This window comes from Brachionichthys hirsutus, chromosome 18, assembly GCF_040956055.1.
Source record: "Brachionichthys hirsutus isolate HB-005 chromosome 18, CSIRO-AGI_Bhir_v1, whole genome shotgun sequence".
NCBI lineage: Eukaryota > Metazoa > Chordata > Actinopteri > Lophiiformes > Brachionichthyidae > Brachionichthys > Brachionichthys hirsutus.
Window position 1 is genome coordinate 10,805,039 of NC_090914.1, and position 26,980 is coordinate 10,832,018.

At 44.9% G+C, this 26,980-nt stretch overlaps 1 protein-coding gene across 1 annotated transcript in view; it reads left to right on the top strand.

Annotated features, from left to right (window-relative positions):
- The window catches only part of akap6 (A kinase (PRKA) anchor protein 6), a 63,720-nt gene that overhangs the window by 23,918 nt on the left and 12,822 nt on the right, over positions 1-26,980 (top strand). The window contains exons 13-16 of the mRNA XM_068751811.1: positions 8,011-8,141; positions 11,744-11,864; positions 19,962-20,108; positions 21,954-22,214. Of these exons, the coding sequence (XP_068607912.1) occupies positions 8,011-8,141; positions 11,744-11,864; positions 19,962-20,108; positions 21,954-22,214 (660 nt within the window). The remainder of the gene's footprint in view (positions 1-8,010; positions 8,142-11,743; positions 11,865-19,961; positions 20,109-21,953; positions 22,215-26,980) is intronic.

The following is a 26,980-nucleotide window of genomic DNA, read 5'->3' on the forward strand; positions in this document are numbered from 1 at the left end:
GCATTGTCGTCGTGGCAACCATAATAATCCAGAGAAGGCGGCCCTGGGGGGTGATGGTGGCACATCGCGGCAGATGCCAGCGGTCGTAAAGCATCCGAGTCGGGAGGAAACCGACTCTTTTCTCTTCGTCTCTCGCGTTTCTTTTCTTCCTTTTAAAGTCGTTTATTCGTGATTTCTTTTATTTCGTTTTGATCTTCACCTCACTCCTGCCTTCCCAACATCCCTTCTCTTTCTTTTCCCATCTTCTTTATGAATGATTAATTCCAGAAAGGCCTCTGTGGAAATAATTTATCACCCAAACAGAATCATTTCCACTCATTTTAGATGATTCCAAACCAATTGAAGATTGAAGATTTTCTTTTGCCTTAATCTGTCCTATATCTCCCCTCTTTCTACCGCTCCTCTTCCATCCCATCCTCCATATTTCCTCCTCGCCCCGCCCTCTCCGCCGATCCCACTCCGTATCCGTCACTGGAAGTTGAGTAGCCGCCACGTCGCGAGATAGTTTTGATTTATGTTCTTTGATATTGAAAATAACTGAAATGGTGTCCTTGAGCAGAGCGAGAAAACCCCGGCAGAAGGAGAAGATGGAAGAGAAGAGGAGGTGGAGGGGGCGGGAGGAGGAGTAGAAGTTGAATTGGGTAAAACATCCAACAAACTGGAGACCGCTCTCAGCTCCAGACATTCGCCGTCCAATTACAGCTAATAGCTGATAATTATGCAGAATGGACTTAATTACCTGTAATAGACTCAAATTCTGAGTTCCCTTCCGCCTCTCACCCCGAGAACAAACACCACATCTAATCGGCGTGTTTTCCATACCACACTGTGAACAGTGATGATTTGGATCATCGGATTCTGAAGGAGCCGCTGCATTTTTAATGACTTTCAAAACTCACCTGAAGCAGTGGTTGAAAGTAAACCAGTCCTGTAACCACTAGCTAAAAATCTCTTAGTCATTTACTGTGTTGCGTCGTGTTTTTATTGTAACCTCTTGTTCGTTTTTAAGTCTTGTTGTGTTTTTCTTTTACATGTCTAGGGACTGCGGATGTAAATTAGCATTTTTGCTAAAATCCGGCACATTTACATCGATTATATTATTTTGTAATGATCATTAATGTGCACTGACCCTATCAAATAAATAAATGAATGAATGAATGAATGATCCTGACTCTGTCAGGTAAAAACATCCGAAACTCACCTTTGAACAACAGCAATCACTTTTAGGTTTAGGTTTATATATTAAGAGCACTTTGCTCACCTTCCTGGAGCAATGCAAATGTGGTGTGACATCACTGATGGGCGGGGCTTAGTGCAACACTTCTAATTGCTCTTATCGGTGTTGTAGATCCTCAGCAGAACCAGATCATCGCGTGTTAAACCACGTTTCAGTGAGCAGGAAAAGCAGCGCTTCATTCGTCCACCTCGTCCTCCTGCACACACACCGTGGATCTGAGCGTCTACACATCTGGACAAACACACACACTCAGTCATCACCGTCGTCGGCCTCTGTCTCCTGCTGAGTGTGTGTGTGAGTGTGTGTGTATGTGTGTGTGTGTGTGTGCTGTAGCATTGAAAGACATTCCTGTGAAGTTGTTTGTTAAATCATATTTGATTTCATGCATAATTAGCTCGGCCATCAGCCGCTGTTGGGGGTGCTTGCTGGGTGCACACACACACACACACCTACCTACTCACACAAACACAGGTTGTGACTTGTGAAGTATATAAACAGTGTCTAAGAATTCACCTTGCTAGTAACTAAAAGGTGTGCTGCTTACGTGCGTGTGTGTGTGTGTGTGTGTGTTGTGAAGAGGCAAGAAAATCTCGACGGGAGTCTTCTTTGCTTTGCTGGCGAGTCGCTCGCAGTCGGATTAAAAACGTAATTATGTTTTAGAATGATATTTTAATTAAATATGGAGACGCAGGAATGGATTGGCAGAAAGCGAAGTCAGCGGTCTTTTAACGCGGCTGAACGTTCGTCTAATTCTCCCTCTCTTTTCCCTTTGGTCTTGACGCATCACATTATTACCTTTCCTGACGATGACTGAGCATAAGCGATTACCAGTTTGCTCATTAATAATCTGGGCATTATTAATGAATCAAACCACGCTGGAGTTTCTAAACCGGGATGTCTGCTCGCTGCTTCATTTTGTCCATCAAACCAGCATATAGTATATTTACATCCATATATTGAAAGTTATTCGTTTTCCTCTCCTCTCTAATTTTGTCAGATTATCAGTTTTGTGGCCAATGGAGGGATGGATGGATGGATGGAGGGGTGGATGAAAGGAGAGAGGGCGATGATATAGGCAATCAATATTTCAAGCATTCTAATTAAACCCTCTCTGTGGAATAAATCCATGTAATTATCAGTAAATGAAATACAAGGTCACTCCACCTGATGGATGGAGGATGATGGAGGGATGAATGGAGGAGAAGACAACAGGAAGGATGTTGTGTGGGTTGTCCTTCCAGTGAAGTCTTAATGAACCTTTCTATTTCTTCTTTATTAATGTCGTGGTTGTGACACAAATATTTATGGCCGGTCCTAACGATGATACAAAATCCTTCAAGCCCTTCATCAGCCTTCATTTTCAATACAACATTCATGTCTTTATTATTTAACTTTTAAACAAAATGTTCTTACTTTTCATAATGCTTCCAAAGGATTTATTCACTGTGCTAAAAAAATGACATTTATTTTCAAATGCACCTCTTTCAAACCCAATTCTCAAATTCTCCAAATTATTTTCTTCAAATTCTTCACACTTTTAAAACGTTATGGTTTTCAATGAATGCTTTCACTTCCTTGACATTTAGCAGCTTTTTCAAAACTAATTTCCCCCCCAAAATAAAAAGAGAAAAGTAAAATGTCTTTTATTTGAAATGGCTGCAGAAAGAATCGAGGAAACATTCCGACAGTGGAGAGTCGGAATGACGACTAATTTAAATAAGTGATGTTCTGTAGAATTTATGCTAATATATGAGTTTAAGTTGGTGACACACACACACACACACACACACAGGAAGTCATATTTTCTGTAATACTTGGTTGAATTGACACACAGGAAGATAAACACTAAATAAATGACAAACACATTGTGACACCTCCATCTCTCATCCCTCCTTCATTTGCCTCTCTTTTTTTCCTTCTCTTTACCCCCCGTCCACCTAAATTTATTTTATCGATTATCATGATTTATTTACGTCCAGTTCGTTCATGCGTCTCTCCTCCTAAAAATAGTTTGTGTGTCAGGAGTGTGTGACGCCTTCAGATAAATAGAAACACAATAGAATTCAGTAGAGTGAGAACAACCTTGAGTGTCATTCAGCAGCAGTGAGCCCGACAGATTTGGTTCCACCTGCACGCTTCAGTGTCTTTAACCAATGAAGTGTGTGTGTGTGAGCGCGTGTGTGTGTAGGTGTGTGTGTGTGTGTGAGAGCAGAGACTGGAGAGATCTTATTGATTTTTCAGGTGATGATCATCTTCTTCCACACTCTCTTGGGCTTCTTGGCGTTTTGTCTTAATAGTGTTTTAGGTCTGCATCACTAGAGCATGCTGGGAGATCAGCTAATGTTAAGACGTGTCAGGGATCTGTGTGAGTGTGTGAGTGTGTGTCAACAACAGTGCATTTAAGATGCTAAACCGCTGCTGACTCACAAACTTAAAAGGTCAACCATGCAGTTTGCTGTTTTTTTCTTTTCATTGGCGAAGCTGACGTTTCTAAATCTTGACACCGCCTCATGCGCGATGCTAACTGCTAATTTGTTCTTCACAGATGCAGGGGTCTGGATTGTAGTTCAGCAAACACAAAGACTTGCCTGAAAAAAATGCTTATTACTATAAAACGTTCATAACATTGCAATCATTTAAAGGTTCTCCGCCAAGCCAGAAGTGAAATTAGAAATCAGGACCCAAAATTCCCGACAGGGATTCAGTTCCTGGTTTTATTGAAGGCCAGATATTTTAAAATATTGAAGTGTGCTTGTTGCTCACTGGGAGTTCGTTGGTTTCATCCCCAATAGCAAGAAGATTCCATTGCTATTGGCAAGAAACATTGTTGAGGCACAGTGTAGCACCATCGCTAATGGAGGTAGATACAGTAAACACGCATCTGCTGCCAGTAACCATGGTGACCTGACATCCACAGTTTCCAAGTCACTGTCAACGTGTGGCTGTATTTGACAGTTTTGTTAAAATTCAGGCTGGCCTGTCTAATTTAGACCGTCGTTGCAATCGTTCTTGTTGCACGTTTGGTCTCATTAGCAATAAACTGATTCTGATTCTGATTCTGTCAAACAAGCTGAAAACATTAAACTTTAAGACATAAATGATTCATTTCTGAATAAACAACTTCTTTGATAAAAAAAACAACAACAATTCAGGAGTCAAATTTAGTTTTATCTTGTGACAAAACAATAGCTGGAAGCTTTTCATCCTGAATCAATCATGGAGGACACGTTCCCCATCCACGCTCATCCCGAGTTAGGAGTGTAGTTTGAGATGGAGATATGGGAAGCGGTGGAGCCCGGCGCTGGGGGCAGGTGTTACAGCAGCGCCTCTTATTACATCTAATTAACATTAGCCACTATGCTAATTAACATGCAAACTAATTAGGAAATAATTAACTGATGTAAAAAACCAATCAACAACAGCGACAGAGACGGAATGGATGAATCTTATGGAAGAGGACACGGAGGATTGTGGGTGTTAAATTAAGAATACCAGATGTCCAAGAAAAGGACAGAGTCCAAACAGAATGTCCACTAATCCGAAGAATAAACCTGAAACCTAGACAGAGACACAGAGGAAGAAAAGTCACGAAGGAGACGGCTGAAGAATGCGTGGACCGGATTCTGAACACTGGTGGGATTGGAACAGGTGAGGGTAGGCGGAGCATAGGTGAGTAGGAAAGAGGACAAAAGACAGAAAGTGTCCCTAAATCGCTCCTCGACTTCTAGCTCTGGTTCCTATGAAATTAGGGGCGACAGAGAGGTTGGTGGTTTGATCCCCGGCTCAGGCGCATGTGTACACTGTCGTTGTGTCCTTAGGCAAGACACTTCACCCTCATTGCCCGGGCACATGCGCACGCTGAGACCAGCAGCAGTTCAAACTGCTGTAAACCAAATTGCCCTCCAAGGGACAGATTAATAAAGTATAAGTATAAGATAGTGTTCAAATGATCTGAAAACAGAATGAATGAGAGGATAGATGGAAGGAGGAGGAGGTTAGAAAAGGTCAGCAGCAGCAGGAGGAGGAGCACAGGTGAGCTGGAAGTTTGTTTAGTTTATATTAACTCCATATGAAAGTCAGTGTGAAAACATCTGGCTAGCCTGCAGACAAGACACACACACACACACACAATAGATTTTTACTTTGAACCTGCTGTCATATATCTGTTATGGTCTGTTTGTCATAAACTGAAACGATTTGCCAGGGAAAACCTTTGTGTGTGTGAGAGAGAGAGTGTGTGTGTGTGTGTGTGTGTGCTGGCTGGCAGCTAGACCCAGCAATCTCATATCCATTATTGATCCTATATCATTACCCACTGCTGTGCTCTATCGAGACAAAAACGCTCTGTTATTGGAATATTTCACCTCTCATATTGAACACACATGCACACACACACACACACACACACACACACACCATGAGTCCTGTATGAGAAGTAATTTCTGACAGAATCCATGAAGCTCCTTACGTGTGTGTCCTGTGCTGTGCTGATCGCTGTCAGTGGTGCTGATTGCTGTCAGTGGTGCTGAACGCTGTCTGTGGTGCTGAATGCTGTCCGTGTGCTGAACGCTGTCAGTGGTGCTGATCGCTGTCAGTGGTGCTGAACGCTGTCTGTGGTGCTGAATGCTGTCCGTGTGCTGAACGCTGTCCGTGGTGCTGAACGCTGTCAGTGGTGCTGAACGCTGTCTGTGGTGCTGAACGCTGTCCGTGGTGCTGAACGCTGTCAGTGGTGCTGATCGCTGTCAGTGGTGCTGAACGCTGTCCGTGGTGCTGAACGCTGTCAGTGGTGCTGAACGCTGTCAGTGGTGCTGAACGCTGTCAGTGGTGCTGATCGCTGTCAGTGGTGCTGAACGCTGTCCGTGGTGCTGAACGCTGTCAGTGGTGCTGAACGCTGTCCGTGGTGCTGAACGCTGTCAGTGGTGCTGATCGCTGTCCGTGGTGCTGAACGCTGTCAGTGGTGCTGAACGCTGTCAGTGGTGCTGATCCGACATACGTACAGACCAGGGATGTGAATCTCTGCTCTCTGTCCGATTCCATTCGGCTTTTTAGGTTTCTATGTCATCTACACTCATTTCCATCTTCTTCTTAACTATATTAATAAAAGCAAACAATGTAGTTCTTTATAGAAATGAATAAAGCAATTCAGAAAGTTAAAAATGTTCCTCTGGACAGAACATCCTTCTGTCCAGGTGATTGATCCTCTGATCAGCTGATGTATGCTCATTAAGGCCACTTTCCGTGGAAGTTCTTCTGGAATTGATCGTCTTGGCGCGTCGGTTCTTGCGCTGCGGAGGATTTCTACATTTAATTCAGGGCCCAGTTTCAGACTCATCAACTGCACGATGGAAGGAATCAGTGAAGAGAAGGCCGATGTGAGCCGCTGGTGAACAACCGGACTGATTTACTGACTGACTCACCGACTAACCGGGCAGCAAGCGGCGCCGCCAGGAGTAATGGATGAAAATGGAGAGACGTTCAGACAAATGTCTCTTAAAGCTCCCAGTTAGTTTCATTCCTGCGATGGCGTCGGACACACAAACACAACAGCCACACACACCTGAGCATGCGGTGGCTGTTGATTGTGTGTTGCTATTTGTTTATTAGCTCCCTGATTGAGCGCCTCTGCCTTCCGCAGATTGGATGACCTTTTCGGATCCTTCCGCCGAGTCCTCTAAGTAGATCGGACGGCGAACGCAACGCAGCAACACTTTATTCAGATTGTTAGCAAATGAGGAAAAAGCTGACTCTGTGTGTGCGTGTGTGTGTGTGTGTGTCCTTGTTTGTACCCGCTCGCTTTCCCTTCATTGGTTCAATTGAAGCCTCATCTCCATATAGTTTGTACGCAATTACATGTGAACGGTGCGCTGAGTGCTTCGATATGATTGTCTGGATACTGAGTGGAGCTGGCTGCAGAGTGTGTGTGTGTGTGTGTGTAAGAGAGAGAGAGAGCGAGAGAGAGAAAGCAGCAATTCCCACTCAATATGTGAATATATATGTGTCTGTGTGTGTTTATATTTTGTACGTTTCAAGGAATTTGGGGTCGACCTCTGTGTATGTGTGTGTAATTGATATATGCACAGTAAGTGTGTGTGTGTCAGCGGAGAGGAGAGCCCAGGATAAGCGTGGAGTGTGTTTCTCGTGGCTTGTTGGAGGCTTTAAAGGACACATCTGTCAAATATGGAGCCGCCAAATCTCATTGATTCGCCATGACCCGCTGATCAACCTCAGAGGAGTGTGATCCCGCGCAGACACACAACGTTTGTCCACATTCAGAGGACAACCTGGTGCAGAGTTCACACTGTCAGGCCGGTTCTGTTCTCCTCGCAATGGATTCAACCAATCAGGAGTGGTCGAGCGATTAGCTGTAGGTGGAGAGCAGGTGACTTCACATTTTGTAGTAGAGGCCGGGGGATGGATCTGCCCCGGGGTCTCTCCAGGGAGCCTCCCCAGGGATCATATTGCTCTGGATGGCAGCTACACTGCTGGCTCTGGGAACGCCCCCCCTAGAAGAGCTGGAGGAGGTGGATGGCAAGAGGGCGGTTTAGGCTGCTGCCCCCCTGTGACCTCCAAACCGGAAGAAGGAAATGAAGGGATGGAAGGATAAGAGAAGCATTTTATAAATCAAATTTGAGCAGAGAGATGAAGAGAGTGATGAGGAGGGGAGGCAGAAGGAGTGAAAGGAAGTGAGAGAGACAACTCGGAATAAGATGAGAGGAGAAGCCTTTGAAGCGTGACGCGACTGATGCCTCTTTGCCCTGCTCTCTGTCTTCCAGGCTGAGCTGATGTCCAGTCAGTGTGAGGTCCAGCGCGCTGCGTTGGAGCAGATGGTCATCAAGCTGAGCGGCCTGCAGTACCCCACGCCCACCAACTGGAGGCGCTGCAACCAGCTGGCCAGGAGCAACAGGTAATCACAGGTTGGGGGTGTGGGGGGGGCACCTCAAAAGCCGGTTGTATTAATAATTAACCGAACTGATTGTGGCTCCGGTGCGTACAGGTCCAGTAACGGGAACGCTGCCGTCTGCTTCTGCTACAGCGGGGGGGGGGGGGGGGGGTCACAGATAAAGAAAGTATTCTGAAGACCCGGAATACTCCTGAAGTCAGGACAGAGGACGTTGTGTGTTTTTTCACGTTTGAGGTTTTTGTTCATTTGAAATGAAGATGAAGGTCAGACTGAATTATTTACTGATCTCACACAAAATAACTCGTTTCTAAAAGTCACAGAAATTTAATTCATGCGCAGCTAAAAAAAACCACATTTATTTGTTTGACTCTTGTGTTAATCAGTAATTAATTTAAATATAAAATGAATAGGATTCTCCATATTTGAATCTATAATAAAGAAGAGCAGCACACGATTAGTTTTATCTTCGTTTCTGAATTTCATACGATGACATTGTTTTTGTATTTATTGTAATAGTTTCTCTCTTTTAAATCTAATTGATGAACAGAAAACTTAAATGTAAATATATTTCGATAAAAACAACAAGGCCTGATTGATTCATCGGACGTTGCCAATGTTGCTGCTGCTCGGCGACAGTTTGGCTTTTAATCAGCGACTAATCCGTCATAATTAAGGAATGAACGAGTGAAGGGATGAATGACGGAGGGAGCGAACGACAGCAGGAGGTGCTGCTGTCCCGGCTTCGGCGTCTCTGCCGGATGAATCCATTAGATGAGATGAGCGTCACGGAATCACCTCATAAATCCAACAGAGTCTCTGACTGAAAGGTGATGGCTGCCAATATGACTCATTCAACCTTTCAATCTATCATTTATCCCCGTCTCCTCCTCTGCGTAGCGTCTTCCTTCCCTTTCTTCCCCTGCTCTCTCCATCTCCTTCTTCCATCCTTGCCATCTTCGTCCTCGTCTTATCCGTCCCCGCGTCTCCTCCTCCTCCGTCTCTGCGCTCCGGATGATGGATTGGAGACTGTAGTTACAGCCCGCTATCGTTGTTGCAGCAGGAGGAGAGAGAAAAGTGATGGGAGGAGGCGAAAAAGGAGAAAAGTGGAGGATGATGAAATATCCGTACTGATTTACATTTATCAGAAGGACCGTTCTGAAACCTGTTCCTCAAAAAAAAGATGACAAGGAAACAACAAGGGTGGAAGGATGGAAAACCGGCGGAAACAAATTGAGAACCAAGTTTGAAAGTTTGATGCTCCCTGGGGACGCTTCATTTCTGGTTTCAAGATTCAAGATTGATTTCCTTTCTTGAATCAAGATTGATTTCCGAAAGTAGAAACAGATTCATTCAGGCATGAACTTTGTCCCAGATGGGAGCGTCTGAAGGGTTCTGAATGGTTCTAACTGGTTTCTGGTTCTGGAAACACACGGATACGGAATTGAAACTGATGCTTTTGGGTCACACTGAACACACAGACCCATAAGATACAACTCCTCATCCATTTTAATTGCGTTTTCAGCCATTAAATCATCCAAATCATTTAGTGAAAAGTGGTGTAAACATCAATCATCCTTTGGAATTAGCATTTCCACAAATTCACATTATGGCTGCTCGGTTCCATTGTACCCAGTGGTGACTGGAATGATAAGAAGTTAGGAATGAATAATAGATTCCCATAATTCAAATTTCCTCAAGTGAGTACATGTCAGAGCGGTTCTCCGTGACGCCCCCCACGTACTCCGTTAGCGAGCGAACCTGACACTTCAAACGCTGTGGAACCGTCCCGGAGTTGAACGCAGCCCTGCAGTGCCACCGTGTCACTCCTTCCTCTCCGATTTGTCTGATTCCTTGTCTTCCCACACCCTGGAGATCCGGGGAGACAAAGTGTTTAGTTAACATTAGTGCGAGAACAAGACAGAAACGGGAGGGAGCGGGAAAGACGACAAACGACAAGAGAAAACAATCTGTGCGAGAGTTGTGTCTGTTTCCTCTGTGAGTGTGTGAAAGGCCGCTCCGCTCGCTGCATGATGAGGAGCGACGCCTCGAGGGGCGGCGGGAGTTGCTTCCTTCGCACCTCTTTTCTGTTTAGCTTTTATTGTATTGAGAATGACTCAGAGCGGAGGACGAGTGGGTGCGAGGAAAGGGAGGCGATGGGGAGAATGGATGGAGAGGGAGAGGGAGAGGCAGGAGGAGCGTTCTGGTAGGAGCAGATGATGAGGAGCGAGAAGGAGTTGCTAAAAGAAGTTAAAAGTGAGGAAGTGACCGGGAAGGAGTCGTAGATTCGGTGACAATTCAATAAATGGAAATAATTTGGAGGACGTTTTTGAAATTGTGAGTTTTGAAAGTTGACAGGATGTTTAGAGTCTATGAATATATTAAAGCATCTTATTTCTACTTCCATTCATAGTTTCTTCTCTCATCTCACCTGTCTGTGTGTTCTTACGTGTCGATCATGTGTGTGTTGCATTGTGGGTAACTTGCACAACCTATATGTGATTAGAAGAGACGTGTTTTGGTTGTTTCATTTATTTCAGCCGTTGTCGTCGTGTGTGTGAGGCTGTCATGTGTGCGTGTGTGGTTGTGTGAAATGGAGTGTGTTTGCGTTGTCGTGGAAACGCTACAGGCCTGACAGAGCTGTCAAACTGTCGTTGTCGGAGACCAGAGAATTCCAAACAATTTCACCGCTAATATTGAGAAACACGTTGGCGACCCCCCCCCCCCCCTCACCCCCCCAGGACCAAAACCACAGACTATATAAATAATAAACACATACACACACAACACACGACACACACACACACACACACACACACCTTAACAAAGCGGCTGACAGTAATGTGTGTGTTTGAGCAATTGGCCCCGTCCCAGCTGCATAAATATTTGATGCTGTGTTGAGCATTAAGTGGCGAGAAGACAAGACGAGGAGAGAGGGTGGAGTGAGGTGGAAAAGGAGGAGGAAAGAGAAGGAGGAAGGAAGGAAGACGGAGGGGATGTGGAAGGGAGAGGAGCGCCAAGGTAAGACGGACAGGAAGGAGATCCTGAAGAGGACCAGGAGAACGTCACAGGAAAAGTTTAGTAATTTATCATTTGTAGATTTACATGTGTGCTGATCGTTCCTCTGCCTGACACCGGTTGAGCGCCCCCTCAGGCTGGGAAGAGGCATTGCTTAGGTGAGGAGGTTTGAGTATCTCAGAGGGTGCCGCCGCCGCCGAGTCGGGGACTTCGCTTTTCCAGTGTTTAAGTTAGTCCACCATGATAACTGACTATTCATGGATTTATGCTGTTTGTTTGCATTCATTGGGTGGAAAGAATTAGCATAGCATAATCAACATATTTTGATTTTTGGCCAAATGGCGGCCTGAAAGCAGACCCCCCCTCTCCTTCCGGTATACATCTTCAGCAGCATTCATTACCAACCTAACCAGATGAATTTGTGTCTCATCGCCAGAGGACAGAACAATATTACAATTACGAGGAACAATAACGCTAGCAGAACACGCAGAAATCACAATATGAATACCAACAAACTCCAGGAGAACAATAATTTTACTCTCTCGCTCCCTCTCTTCCTCTTCTTCTCTTTCTCCCCGTTCGACTGTCAGTCTGCAAGACTTTGAGACGGAGTATCAGGAGCTCTGGGATTGGCTGATGGACATTGACGCCATGGTAACAGACAGTCACCACCTGATGATGTCAGAGGAGCAGAGACGTCAACTCTTCAAGGTGAGCCGGGCTAATTTTGCTGTCTTCCTGTAGCAAGAAGGCATTTTTCTGGTGACCTCTTTTCATGACTCTCGTGGTTTTTGGTGACTTTGAGGTTCTCGGATTAAACGCCCCTTGTCATCAATATGGGTCGTAACCAAACATCCTTTATCCAGACCTGTCTGAAATGTTAAGTCTCTGCGGTCGACCACTTCAGCTAACGTGACCTTGTTTTCTATCTTGGAATGTTTTCCAAGCTCTGACTTGTGGCTAATCTTTTAAGAGGTCTGGACATTTGGATCCAGCTGGATCAGAATTGCAGGGAGCTTGCATCAGGGCTTTGACTGAAACCTCCATGTCAGACACTTGTTCTTCTAAATGTACCCGGAATTCCCCCCCGATACTTTCATCCCAATAGATTGTTAGGAGTTGTATGTAGTGTATCCTTCCATGGAAGTTGGGATAGTCAATAGGGTTCTAATTTTTTTTATCTGTGTATTCTTAAGCATATTTTATCAGAAAAGAAAAAGGCAAGACTCAAAAACACAAGAAAGTCAATACAATCAATCACATCAGGTGATACATGGTAATCAATCTGAGATCAAAGGCTGTCACGCTTTCAAACACGCCACTAATCCGTTTCTGTCCTCCGATGCACGCACGTTACCGTGTTTCTCATCTGCTTCTCATCCTGGCCTCTTCGTCCTCTGTAGACGACAGGTGTCAGAAACAGGAAGCTTGTCTTCTTATCTGATGGTTTTACAAGATTCTCTCCTCATCGGCTTCGCTGCGGCGCCGCAAAACTCCCATCAGCCACCTCCTCCGCTTCCATCGCGAAGGAGCGTCTGCTAATCAAGGAGCTGAGAGGAGCTGAAGCAAATGATTGTCTCCTTCTCCAATCCAATTCCATCCCTTCACACCACGCCTTCATCCCGACCAAGAAGACTGGGATTACAAGGCATGCATAGACGTGTGTGTGCGTGTGTGTGTGTGCAGCAAAATAAGGAACAGCATGTTACAGATCTGAGTCGTCCTCTTCTGTCCTTCATACAAACAAACAAACAAATATTAATACAGAAATCAAAGACAGGAAAACATTGTTGTTTTACAATCTCATATTTAGATCGAATCAATTCCAGTGTTTATTTGAGGTTTCACTCTCATGTGTGTCAGACAGCGTGAAGTCTGACACACATGTGTATTTTTTGCACGTTTTACTTCCTGGGATCATGGACAGCGGTTTCCTGTGCTTTGATTGGTTCAACACCGACACGCTAAACGACGCTGCACCCACTCGGTCCCAGGACAACGACACCGGGCCCGTGTATGACTTCTCACAGCCCGAGTTCCTGCTGACACGCATCAATGTTCCCGCTACGCTTTTACGGGGGGCGAACCGCCAACGTCTTCCTCCCTCCTCACCTTTTCCCGTGTGTGTGTGTGTGTGAGTGCGCACGCACGCAGGCATGATGTATTTAATGGTCAATGAGACTCACCTGGCCTGCGAATTATTGATAAGTGTAAAGATGAACCTAATTTCTCTGTAGGACTCACACTTAAATATTCATCTCCGTATGAATATTCATGATGACGACGATGCATGCATGAATTTTTGATGACTCTGGAATCGTTGGGCATTCTTCTTCTCCTTCTTCTCTCTCTCTCTCTCTTTTCTGATGTGTCAACTCGGGTGTTAAAATATTGATACGTAGCTCGCCAGCGCCTCCTTGCCCGGTCCAAGGTCGGGTTCCCTCCCCCTCCGCCACACAGACGGGCCTGAATGCTGGAAGCTGCTACCATGTCGCTGTTTTTATCTTTTATGTCGCTCACTTCTTCATTTGTCGGCCCTGTTTCTGTCCGCTCCGCCGACGGCTTCTTCATTTCCTTGAAGGAGAACCGAACGCTCCAAACGGCCCCGCATTCAGAACCCACGGTTTTACAGCATGAATGAAATATGAATTGGAGTTATGTTTACTCATATATTAAACAGCTTATCGCTCGTTTTCCAGTCCCATCATTGGATTGGAATAAAACCATTTGTCGCTTCTGTGTTTTGGTTCCGTACGAAAGTAATTCCAAAAAGAACTTTGTGTAGAACGCAGTGATTTCAAAATCACTGCTGGAGACAGAACAAAGATTCAAATGGGCAAAACTTTTTCTACGAATACACACTCGTTCAGAATGTAATGCCTGCAAGGTCACGATGGGGTCGTGTCTCTTTAGACAATGTGGGGTTCTGTCATGACATCCAAGGTCGCCATTGTTGTCGGAATACCGGGACTGGAAACATTATTCCAACCTGCCTGCTTCTGTGTGTGTGTGTGTGAGAGAGTGTTATTTCGGTCTCCCCCCTCCATGTGACCGTAAAAGAACCTCGCCGTTCTTTACTAAAAGCCTGGAGGGGGAATTCGGCCCGGTAACCATAGCAACGGCAAGGCCCAACAAAAGGTGTTCTTTTTGGCGATGTGTGTTTGTTTGTCTGTAAGGAGTTCAACTTAAATAGAATGAGAAGGGTGTGTGTGTGTGTGTGTGTGTGTGTGTGTGTGTGTGTGTGTCCTCGTCCTAAGCAGCGACGCTGGGTGGACAGTTGTCTCTGCAGGCTGGCTTTGGCAGGCAGAGACTCTACTGTTTATTGTGATGTGAAATGAAGACACTGATCAACCTTAGAAAAAGGGAGGAAGGAGTGTGTGTGTGTGTGTGTGTCTGTGTGTGTCTTTGTGTGTTTTCATACCAGTGGACAAACAAAGAAAACACACTTTTTCTGTCCTAAGAAATCTAAAGTTTCTGTTTCTGAAACCGTGTGCAGCATTAGCAACTGTTAGCTTGTAGCATCTCTAATGGATGGACACTTCATGATGACAGGAACGAGGTCACACACACACACACACACACACACACTCATCAACAGATATGGATGAAGGTGATGATCGCTGATTGGTCATAGACTTGCAGAAGGAGTAAATGAAGAAAAGATGGAAAAATGAGAGAACGAGGAATTAGAAATCAAATGAAAAGTAGGAAATAATTTGTTTTACATGCTAAAAACTGTGAAATGAATTGAATTAGGTTTTCATGTACACCTTCCCAGAACTGTCAGACAGAGCAGGTAGGAAAAAGACAAATGTCAACCCAATATATATATATATAAAGAGAGAGAGAGAGAAGCTGAGGGAGGGGGAGAGAGAGAGAGCATCTTTAATTAGAGACAGATGACTTTGGCACGCCTCAGAAGGCTGGAATTACACTGCAGGCTATGAGGCGAGGCTAATTTCACATGTAATTGTTGCTGCAATCCAAAGAGAAGAGAGGGACAGAGTTCTAAGAAAGGGAAGAATGGAAGGATAAAAGGAGAAAGAAAAACAAGAGAGGGAAAGAAAATTGAGAGGAGTAAAAGTTAGTGAGAGAGGAGGGAAGAATAAGAGAGAGAGAAAGAATACTGAGATTGGGAAGAATAAGAGAAGAAAAAATGGTGAGAAGCAAGAAATTAAAAGGATTAAGAGAGAGAGAGGAGGAAGGATAAGGAGAGGAAGAGGAGGAACGTTGTTAAAGAGGACAATAGAGAGATGATAAGATATTAGGACTAATTCGTATTATTTGTACTCATTTCTTCATGTAGTCAAACGATTAAAGTCGACTTCCGGGAGAATTCCCAGAAGGAGGGAAGGAGTCGATGAAGGAGGAAAAAAGGAATGAAAGGAGGACAGAAGGCGAGCAAGAAAGAAATCATAGGTGTTGAAAGTAAATGATCAGTTGTCTTTCCTGAACTGAGAAGAAATCCAAAGTGAGAGGAGAGAAAGAACGAGAAAAAAAAAATGAATGGATGAAACCTGTTCTTGGGGAAGGAGAGAAAGAAAGAAAGAAGGAGAGAAGGACTAACTTCTGAATGTTTAAAGACACTAAACTGAAGAAAAACTTTAACCAAAAATATTTTGAAACAACAAAAATCCTTGTCCCACACACACACCCCTACACACGCACCCACACGCACCCACCCCTACACACACACACACACACACACACATTCTTGTATCCTCGTTTTTGACTGATATTCCCATTTGTCTCTCCAGAGACCTGCAGAGCTCCTCTTCGCTGTGTGTGTGTTTATACTTTCATGCATTTCATGTGTGTTGTTGTTTGCGGTCACATGATGTTGTATGTTGTATGCATGTTACGTGTGTGTGTGTGTGTGATTGAGGAACTTTAACGGACGTCTATATCGCTGTTGTCGTCCCGGACCGCGGCGTTGCCGTGACGCCAGAGGAAGTGGATGAATTAAAAGACGGCGTCTCCTGCAGGAAAACGTAAAAATATATACGATTAGTGCCGGGGCAAAATAAACACCACAGAAGAGGAAATCAGTCATCCAGCAGATCTGTGTTTCCCCATTTCATTATGGTGTGTGCGTGTGTGTGTGTGATTATATGTTTTTGTGTATTTTGATGTTTTTGTCCTCTAAACATTCACACACTTTGTCAAAGTTGCATCTGTGTGTGTATGTGTGTGTCTGTCGAGTGTGTATAATGAGATGTGTGTGTCAGACCTTGATGTGTTCACTTCCTCACCTCTGTATGTGTGTGTGTCTGTGTGTTCACATTTGCGTGGGTCTGCACTTTCTCAAACGTTCTTAACTATCTCATGTGTGTTCATGTTTTCAGACCTTCTTGTATTTGCCATCTTTCTCGTATGTGTGTGCGTATGTGTGTGCGTGTGTGCGCGTGTGGATTATGTGTCCTGTGGGAGGCTGTTTCCTGTACGTTTGTTCTGTCAGTCTTGATAAAGTCGGGGATATATCTGCTTTAGAACAAAGAGACACGACTCAGCAACATCTCACCAACTCTCTATCTCTCTCTCTTTCCCAGGAGGACTGTCTAAATGACACACACACACACACACACACACGCAGGCATGTGCAGGAATCTCATGAAATAAAAGAAGTTTGACGAGCTTGGAGTCAATGTCGGTCCAAGGTCGGCTGTGTACATGTTTGCCGAGTCTTGTTGAAAACAACAAGTGATGACTCATCTCTCGAGGAGACGAGCGGTGGCTGCGTTAATAATAATAATAATAAAATCACCAAGAAACAAACACAGGATGACATGAATCAAAGCTTATAGGAGCGCATGCTGTCTGTCTCTCTGCCTGTCTGTCTGTCTGTATGAACATGTCTTTGTTTTCCTGAATAGTGTGACCATCAAGCCTCCTCTCGTGTCAGCGACACACACACACACACACACACACACCAGGCAAAATCTGATTTTTGCTCATTCAAATCGCATTGAATCTAAATCTGAAATCACACAGTACAGGCGCAGAATGACGTCAAAGAAAAACCTAACGATGTCCTTGAACGCATCATTGAAAAATTAAAATAAAAGATTTAGGTGTAATTATTCAATTTTTTTACATTTCTTTCAGAGTGGACAAATTGGAAAGAACTATTATAGATTCATGTTGCAAAATCCGCTTCACAGACATTAAAATGAACAGGAAGTACATTTGTTTTTCCATAAACGACGTTTTCTTATTGTAAACATCTTGATTTGAAGATAGAAAGAGAGATGTTGTTTTCCACATCGCATTCAACACAGCGATGGACCATATGGCATCATAAAAAAGGAATGGAGAGGAGGATGAGAGGGAAAGGAGGACAAACGGTAAACAGAAGAAAACAGGGAGGATTTAAATGGAGAAGATTGGAATGAGAGAGAGAGAAAATAAAAACAGCCCGAAGAGAGGAGCGAGAGAACAGACGGAGAGGAAAGAGAGAATATTAAGATCACTTCCCCCGAACTTTTGTTACCGCGGTGACGGAATGGTTCCGTTACACAGCCTCCGAAAAACTCTCATTTGGAGGATAAGATGAATCTGCAAGAAGAGGGAAGAAGAAAAAAACGAATGTTCAAAATGCATTAAATGTTTTTCATGTATGACTGCATTTTTGCTGACATTTCAGCTCCATGCTCATTAATATGGAGACCAAATTAAACTTATGATTGCTTGTTGATTTTCCTCCCCTCTCTCTCCCCTCTTCCCCCTCTCTTGCTTCTCATCTGTTTTGTCAAGCGTTCATCCTCTGCTTCTCTGTTTCCGAGAAGCTCTGATATTTCTCCGACGCATATACGGGAGAAGTGTACTAAAATATATTTGTCCCAGATTTACTAGAATTTACTGTGAATATTTCATGACAATTCAGTTTTTATTCTCCCTTGTTTTACAAATAAGCAACAGTCTGATCACAAAAGATGAGTGAATTAAGAATGACCTTGGGCTCCAGATGCTGGTGGTGGCGGCTGATGACTCTGCTGAGACTGTAATAATTTGGTCAACAACTAAATGAAGAATAAATATATTTAAATAAATAAAAAACACTTTTTGGACGTTTCCATCTAAAAATTATTTTTTGATGAGTTATTTTTATTTTCCAATTAATGAAGATCTTTTTTAAAGGCTGAGCCAATCACACGACAGCGCTGCTCTAAACACACCCACTTTCACAGACAACATGAAACACTGGAAGGCGCGGCCTAAGCGGCTACTTCCTGCTTGCTTTCTTCAAGTTCCTGTCGACGCATCCATGTATTGATCTCCGGTTGAACTCTTATAAGGCGTCCAGCCTTTCTGTTTTTGTCCTTCACCGTTCATTTTCCACCCTTTCCTCTCCTCCTCCTGGAGTCGCTTTGTCTTCTTCTCCTCCCTCTCCCTCCATCCTCAGGCCTTTGTCTCTCAGTCCATCCTTGCATGAAGATTGACTTGAGGCATGAATACATTAGAACTATCCATCCATGCACCCCCTCCTCCCCCGTCCTCACGCCATCACCCCCAGCCTCCCCCCTCCATCCCAACATTCCCTCGCTCAGCACTTACATTAAAGTTAGGCTCTCATGCATTTTAATCTTTGTGCCTGTCTTCCTCTTTTCTTTGACTTTGGATCCGTGGCATCTTTCAAACAAACAACAACCCCCCCACCCCCACCCCCCACCCCCCGTAAGTTCCCTTTCCCCTTTTTTAAAATCAATATTTGCCATCAGCGAGTAAATCGTATTATTTCCTGTCTGTTAGATGAGTGTAACGGTGACATATTTACCTTCAGCTGCTCTATTGTTTTGTTGCGCCCTAGTTCTCGCAGCGCGGCTATTAGCTAAGTGAAGGGGATGGATGGCGTTGTAGCGCTGAGCGATAGCATCTCCATCAGAATAGGAGACTTTGAAAAATGGCCGCCACCTCTTTGATGACAGCGCAGAAAAAAAAACACACACACACACACACACACACACACACGTCCATACGTCCAAAGTCAGAGGAGAGACATTTAAATATTCAAATTGGGCCGAGCTGTAATGATAAACGACAAGGGAAAAGTAGAATCAAGTAGTTATCGATGCAGAAAATGAAAAGACGAGAAAGACAGGAGGAGGAGGAGCAAAATTAAGCAAAAGAAAAAGATGGAGGCATCGACAAGGAGCGATGCTAATAATGGAACACAGGGAAGAAAGAGAGGTGACAGATGAGGAGGGATGGAGTAAAAGAAAAACGAAAGAGGTTTACAGCCACAAATTAGTGGAGCTGAGAGAAGGCCGTAAGTGGCCGTAAGACAAGGATTAAAGGAGGAGCGACGACAAAAGATGAAGGCCCACAAAGTAAGAAAGGATGTGAGAGGAGGGAGGCCTTTGAAAGGAGAGGTACGTGAGATGAGGATGAGTTTTACGAGGAGTAAATGAAGTGGGAGAGAGGACGGAGAGACAGACGTGAAAGGAGGACAAAATGAATTCAGACCCAAAGAATCAAGGAAGGATCCTGGAAGTCTGAAAGGAGACTGAGCCGAACTCTACCAGCGTCTCATTTCATCATGGAGTAAAAAGATCGACCGCCGTTTCAAAGGGCAAAAGCAAAATGTTGAATGAACTCGGGTCCGGGAAGAACATATCAGGACTTTACAAAGTCAAACAAAACGGCGTATCCTGGATATTTTACAGGAAGAGTCGATGACGACATCAGACTGTCATCGGTTCTGTTCTGCTTGTTGCCTGACGAGTCCCACCGACTGCGACCCGACGCTACCGTCTGGGTCGTGCTGGGGGATCAGTCCGTCCGTCTGACATCTGTCTGTCCGTCCCACAGAGCAGCCACACCGAGCTGACGATGCTGGAGAGCAGGAAGGCCGGCCTGCTGGGCCGGGCCGAGGCGCTGGAGAGGAGCGGGACCCACCTGCCCGGCGACTTCCACCAGAAGATACACAACCTGACACACACATGGGCCCAGCTGGAGGTAACACACACACACACACACACACACACACACAGACACACGTTTCCTTCTCCCGGTCTCAACGAGTCAAATACAGGAAATGAAACAAAGACCGGAAACCAGAAACTGTTAGAATGAACAAATTAGACCAGAAAAGTGATTCATGACTCAACAATTCAAAAATAACTTCATACAAACATCTACCGCAGCTGGAGCCTTGGCTTAAACACTACATTACCCATGATCCTCAACAGTTGTGGCCGTGGATAAAACAGGATGAATGGGACAGGGACACGTATCAAAGCTGGAATCAATTCCAAATGTCCAGCAAACCTACAGACCGAGTGGAACAAGGGACCCAGAATCAACAGGTGTCCTTCTGGACGTGTCTCACTGAAATGCATCTTGGGAGTTGTAGTTGAGTCAGGCCGGTTGTTCGCTCCTGTATGAGAACCTCAGACTTTGATTGCCGGAGTCGTGACACCTGAAGTAACTCCTTTAATTGTAAAAACTACAGGAAGCGTTTGCGCTGCTCGCTGATTGGCACGTCGGCTGCGTTCGTTTGTGATGGAGGTGACAGCTGGCGGCGGCGCATCAGGAGGATGCAACGCCGGCGTGCGACTTTGTTCCTCCGAAGAAACAAAAGCCTCTCCTGTCGACCGTGTGGCGCGTCGTTCACACAAACAGAGCATCGAAGGAGCAAACACCATCTGTGTGTGTGTGCGCATTAACATATGTATCGACGTCGCTGAGACAGATTCCATTTTAGAAATTAAACAACAGCAACAGATGAGTGTGTCTCTGCCTGTGTGTGTTTCCACCACAGTAACCAGACTGAGATTAAACTTCTATTACTGACAAAGAGACATTTGGACACACACACACACACACACATCAAAGTTACGTGTGTGCCATCGGGGGAATGGAGGGATTCTGGGTAGTGATGGAAAGAGATGCCAGTGAAGCAGACATTTCCAATCTCCCTGTTCCTTCATACATGTGTGAAAGCACACGGATGCTTTCGATGCACGTAAGCGTGTTTTTTGCTTTGATTGTTGTCCCTAGATTTTGGACTCTTCCTGCAGACCTTGACATGGATTCCTTGCGTTGTCGATAGAATAGACATTGTCTATCGCAGCGGACGCTAACCTTTTTCCTGACACGGTCCGGTTTTATCCCAGTGTCATTTTTCCGCGGACCGGGGGATAATTAATTTATACTAATATCTACTGACCATAACACGTTTGTTGAAGTTTGTCCTTTGTGTTCACGTTTTTTCTTTCATAAATTCCAAGTTCTAGTCTTTTAATCCAGGGTTCTAGTCTTTTAATCCAGGGTCTAGTTTTTTTAATCCAGGGTCTAGTCTTTTAATCCACATGGCTGTCAACAATGATCTCAGGTAAACTGATATTTGCCTGCCTCCTTCCATATTCTTCACCTTCATTCATCCTTCCTCGTCGGTTTCGTTCCTTCAAGTTAATTTTTTCCTCCCCGTCTTTGCCTTTTTTCATTATCTTTTATCTCTTTTATCCTCCCTTTAATTATATTTTTACGTGATTTTTTTATTCTTTCCAAAATGTTCACTGTGTATTAAAAGGTAATGCTATCCGTCTTCGCCTCCCTAACCCCCCCAGTGCCCCACCGCTATGCCAACATGGCGTCTGAGTAGCAGATTAACGGGCCATTCAGCGTTGGCATCGGCGTCTGCTGCTCCGACATACACCGGGAATTAACTGGAATGAACACCCTCTGAGGAATTTATGACACATAAAGAACTAATACACAATTTGATTATTGATCGGTTCAACTCTGAAGGTAAATGATTAATGATGCATTTCTGACAGGAGGACTCCTCTTGTCCTCCAGAAAATCCTCTTGGAGCATTCAGGACCCAGCTCCCGCCAGCGGGACCAATCGGCGAGCACAAATTCCCTGCTGGTCGGAGGTCGGGGGGTTTCTGTTGAGAACCCTCGGTCGGCCCTCTCCCCGCTGACAAACTTGTTACTGGAGCAGCTGGAGGCTCGGATTAAGGATCTGAAGGCGTGGCTGCGAGACACCGAGCTCCTCATCTTCAACTCCTGCCTCAAACAGCACCGAGATGCCGCCAAGCAGCTCCAGACCTTCAAGGTAGGAGGTGCGGCGTTCCAGGTAGCCGGGGACGTCAAGGTGGGAATTTAATAGAACTGGAATAGAGGCAGACGTGGTGACGGAGGACATGAGAGTGGCTGGTGTTGGGGAGGACGATGCAAAGGACAGGGTGAAGTGGAGGAGGTTGGGTTGCTGTGGCGACCCCTCACGGGACAAGCAGAAAGTACAGCAGTAGTAGTAGTAGCAGTAGTAAGATTCACCCAGCTGTTTTCCCCTAATCCCGCTAACAGTCAGACAAACAAACGGCATCAACAACACAACCTCCTTGGCGGAGGTAAAAAAAAAAATAAAAGCACCATCATAGGACAAACATGTCAAAAACCAGAAGAACATTTCAGTTAAATTAAAATATATCATGTTCCGAGATAATAATGGGAAAGATCGGTTTTAAAAGACTCAACATGAGCTCAAGCATTCAGGAGATGCTTCACTCAACTTTTCTTTGTCAACTTTTATGATCAATATGCGAGAGAACTTTGGCCAATCAGCATTAAGCTTACCCCCCACCTGTATGTGTGTGTTTCTGCTAAGCGTGTTGAGGCGTCGTCTTAACGAGGCCAGATGAAAACAGGCCTGTTATGAAGCGATGGATGTATGGAGGAAACAGCAGTTAGCCTTACAAGCCACGGGATGCTAACAGGATATTAATCAGCCCACATCACACAGGGAGCAGCTAGCTGCACTGATTAGCCTAGCCCCGCCGCGTGACTGACAACTGGAAACGCACACACACACGCAGTTGTACACAATAAAGTGTATTGTATCAAGCATATGTGAACACACACACGCACACACATAAATTAAAACAAACAGCCTAACTTTTAAACTCACACAGATATGCATCAGAATATGCAAATGAGTCGTACATACATGCAGAGACGTATGAATAAATGAATGCATGAAAATCAGCGACACAGCCTGCTCTCCATCCTGTGATGTCATGAAACGTCACACACACACACACACACACACACACGGTCTAAATGGTGAAACTGTACAGAACTCCATCTGAAAACGGAGCCCAGCTGCTCTTGCTTTTGATCCTTGTCACAGCTCTCGGTGGGAAGCCATTGATTTCTGAAAGAAAGAGGCTCTGAGCTTCTGGAGAAATGAAGATTGGAAATATTGATGGAAGTCCTTTTTATGGATAGAAAGAGAGAGAGAGGCTAAATGGAGTCTGTCGGGGTTTGATTTCTGCATTGCTGTCAGGCTGCTGTAGAAAACAGAAGCCGTTGCCTATTTACAGACATGCATTTACAAAAAGCATGCGCACGCTGAAGACGCGTGCTTGCAAACCATTTGTACCCTCGGGACCCCCAAGCGGGTTAAAATCACGCCCTCGCACGTTGTGGCAGGCGTGGGTCGCTATGCTGACGGGGCAGAACGCTGGCGGTTAACCGCCACACAGCCGCCGGGAGGCCGATTGCTCTCATTTACATGCTTCATCATGTTTTGGATTTTGTTCTCAGTGAAGTTAAAGTTCAGCATGACTTTTAGAACTTTATAATCCTATTTAACCCAAATATGATGCTTAGCATCAATTAGCAGCGAATGCTAGAAGATGTTTGCACTCCTGTGTATGATGACATCACTGTTACACAAAGTGTAGCCACCCACCCCATAGAATACGCCCCCCCGCACGTCCATGTTCCTCTAGCTAGCAGCTAATCGGAGGTGACGGAGGCTCTGCTATCGATACCTGCTGCATGACGAGGACTAAAGACTCCCTGCTGTGAACACACACGTGTGTGTGTGTGTGTCTGCGTTGCGTGTTCCCTTTGATGATCTCTCGTTCTTGTCGTTGCGTTTGCGGTCTGGTTTTAAGTGTACGTCTGAACTTGTCGGTGTTTTGAGGAGGTATTTTCTCATTAAGAGTCTCTCGTTAGGAGCTGAAGGCGAGGAAACAGGTGAGGCATCGCCACGGTAACGCCGTCAACAAACAGATCAGACTTTCATCTTCACCTGCTGCGGAGGAGAAGAAAACACTCGTCCTCTTTCATCTGTTATAGGAGTCGAGACACAGAGGGAATCAAAGACAGAACAAGAAGAAATCCTGTTAAAGAAAAGAGAGAGAGAGACGGCATCAAAGACTGATAGTGGTAGAGAGAGGGAAAGAGGAGTGGTCACTTACGATGCACCAAAGAAGGATGGAAATGAAGAAGGAAACTTTCTGAAACGTTGAACTGCAGTGAAGGGAAAAGAGAGAGCGCAGGATGGAATGAAAACCGAGGCCCGGCACAAAGGACGAAACCAAAACCGGCCAGAAGAGAGACGCAAAGTGAGAAAGGAAAGAAAGGAATAAAAAGACGGATGAGAGACGGAGGTGAAAAGACTAATATGCAGAGAAACACAGGCAGGTAGCAGCTAACGGCTACTCTAGCTGCTAGCTGCTAGCTGCCACCGATGGCATCCAGGTCTACAATGATGCAACTTTATTGCGTCCACGTTTTGGGTACCTGATTACGGCGAGGAAACAATCATTTCTTTCAGACATTGAGGTCACAGATCTGGAGAGGCAGAATGTGATTGTACTTGGAATCTGGCATTATAAAAGATGAAGCTTGACAGGTAGAAGAAACCGAGAAATTAAGGAGTAACCCAGGGAACGAAGAGTGAAGGAATGAAGCCAGACAAGTGGTGAAAGTACAGTAAAGGAGCGCTGGAAGGAGGACGCGGCAGGAGGGTGTGCTAGCCTCACAGTTTGGTTAGCTGTTAGCCGCAGCAGAGGGAACGTGTGTGGGAACAGCAGGAATTCATTAGGCTCGTTGTGCGATAATGAGAGCTTGTGGTTTTAATTGACTTAATCAACAAATAGAATTAATCAGAGATTTATAATTAATGGTAATTGATTGAAATATCCAGTGGGTTACAGCGAAGCAGCCAAAATTCCCCTCCATCGCTCTCTCTCCTCCTGTTTCTGTCCCTCCTCCCTTTCCACTGTTTGTCCTTGTCTTCTCTCAGTTTCTTAATCTCTCTCTCTCTCTCTCTTCCTGTTTGTGCGGTTTCTTTTTCTATTATTGCATTAATTCTTTTGTCCCGGTGGCTCATCTTTGTTTCTGTCGATGTCTTTCCCCCTCTCCTCAGGTCTTCCCTCGCTTTTCCATTTCTCCCTCGTTCAGTCGTTCACCTTCACCGTAGATTAGATTGCGGTTAAATTCAGATATCCTGTCGGTGGAACGCTGCAGATTTTATTTGATCTGGACTGTGCAGGCATCTCATTGGCTGTTGACGTGATGTTTGTACCGCCTTGACCTCGCCCCATTCCTCTGAACCCCGCCCGCCAATGGTCACCTATTGAAATCAACGATGGAGATGAATTTTATGTCTCCCAGAAACTCCTGATATCAATTCCTTGGAATTTTATCCCGGAGGCGAATGCCAGCTGTTTCAACGACGTGACGTGAATCAGGATTCCTTTGCTGCTCTTCTCTTTTATTTCTATCTTTTCTATCTCTCTATAGATGTTTTTTTTTTTTAAAGACAGCCTGACATTGTAAAAACAACATTTTTCCACCCGGTGCTGCTTTTTTTTTTAATGGTGCTTTTATATTGTTTGGATTTCAACTTCTGTATCACTCAATCCAATGAAAGTCAATGCACTTTACTGTTTAAAAGCACCGGCATAACAAGCACCTTAACAACCTCCATTCTCCTCTGTCTCCTATCCTCTCCTCCCTCCCATCCTTCTCTCCATCCCTCCACTTATCCCTCTCTTCACAACAGGTCTCTGTAATTAGATTGTAAAAACGAGGAGGTAGAGGAGAGTTAAGAGGATTTTCTTTTAAGGAGGGGGGAGATTTAGGAAGAAGAGCGACGGAGGGGTGGAGTTGAAGAGAGAACGAGAGATCAAGATTAAGAGTGAGGAGGAAGAGGAAGAGGAAAGACAGGGGGGGATTTAGAGGAAGAGTCAAGCAGATCTGAGATTTGTTTATCTGGAGTCGGTCACGCTTCCTGAACGAGGACAGCGAGTGACAGATGAGAGAGGAAACAAAGAGATAAAGACATCACTCTTTCTTTTTGTGTCCTTCCTGCTTGTCGACCTTGAGTCTGACCAGAGAGACGAGTCACAGTTTGTCTTTACGCCCGTCGTCCAACCCGTCATTTAATGAGCCCGGCCTGCCCGGGTACCTGAACGACCTCGGCTGGTTCTGGTTCGGGTTCCTTTTTGTCTTGTCTTAATCTCTCTTTTCCCCCTCACCTTGATCCTCTGTTTCTTTTTCATCCCTTCACGTTGTCCGTTGGCCCATCTTACCCATTTTCAGTCTTTCAATCCGTCTCATTTCTCCATCTCTACATCCTCCGTCTCTTTCTCAGCAGCCACGCGGTGGTTTTCCATGGATTCCGGAAGAAAAGCTTTTAAGCAAATATTTGTCTGTGTCTGCAGAGCCCTCTGATTCAACATGGGTTCAGCCCAACCAGAACCGACAGAGAGAGGAACCGGTCGAGACTCGGGGTTTCTCTCTTCCTGCCTAAAATGCCTATTTTTACCTGCAGTTTTCTTCTAAATTAAACCTATGCTTTTTTTTCTGAGTGAAACGTCCCACGTTTCCTGAAGGCATCGACTTCAAGGTGTTTGAGAGAGGATGACATCATCGGATTCAAAGAGATAAAGTCAAACCCTCATCGAGATGGAGCGTGACCAACACTATGGATCTTATCCTGTTATTTAGGAATGGATCGGATCCTTTCTTTGTTGAAATAAAATTGTTTTTTTACTTATTTAAACTCCTTTGAATGAGCTTCTA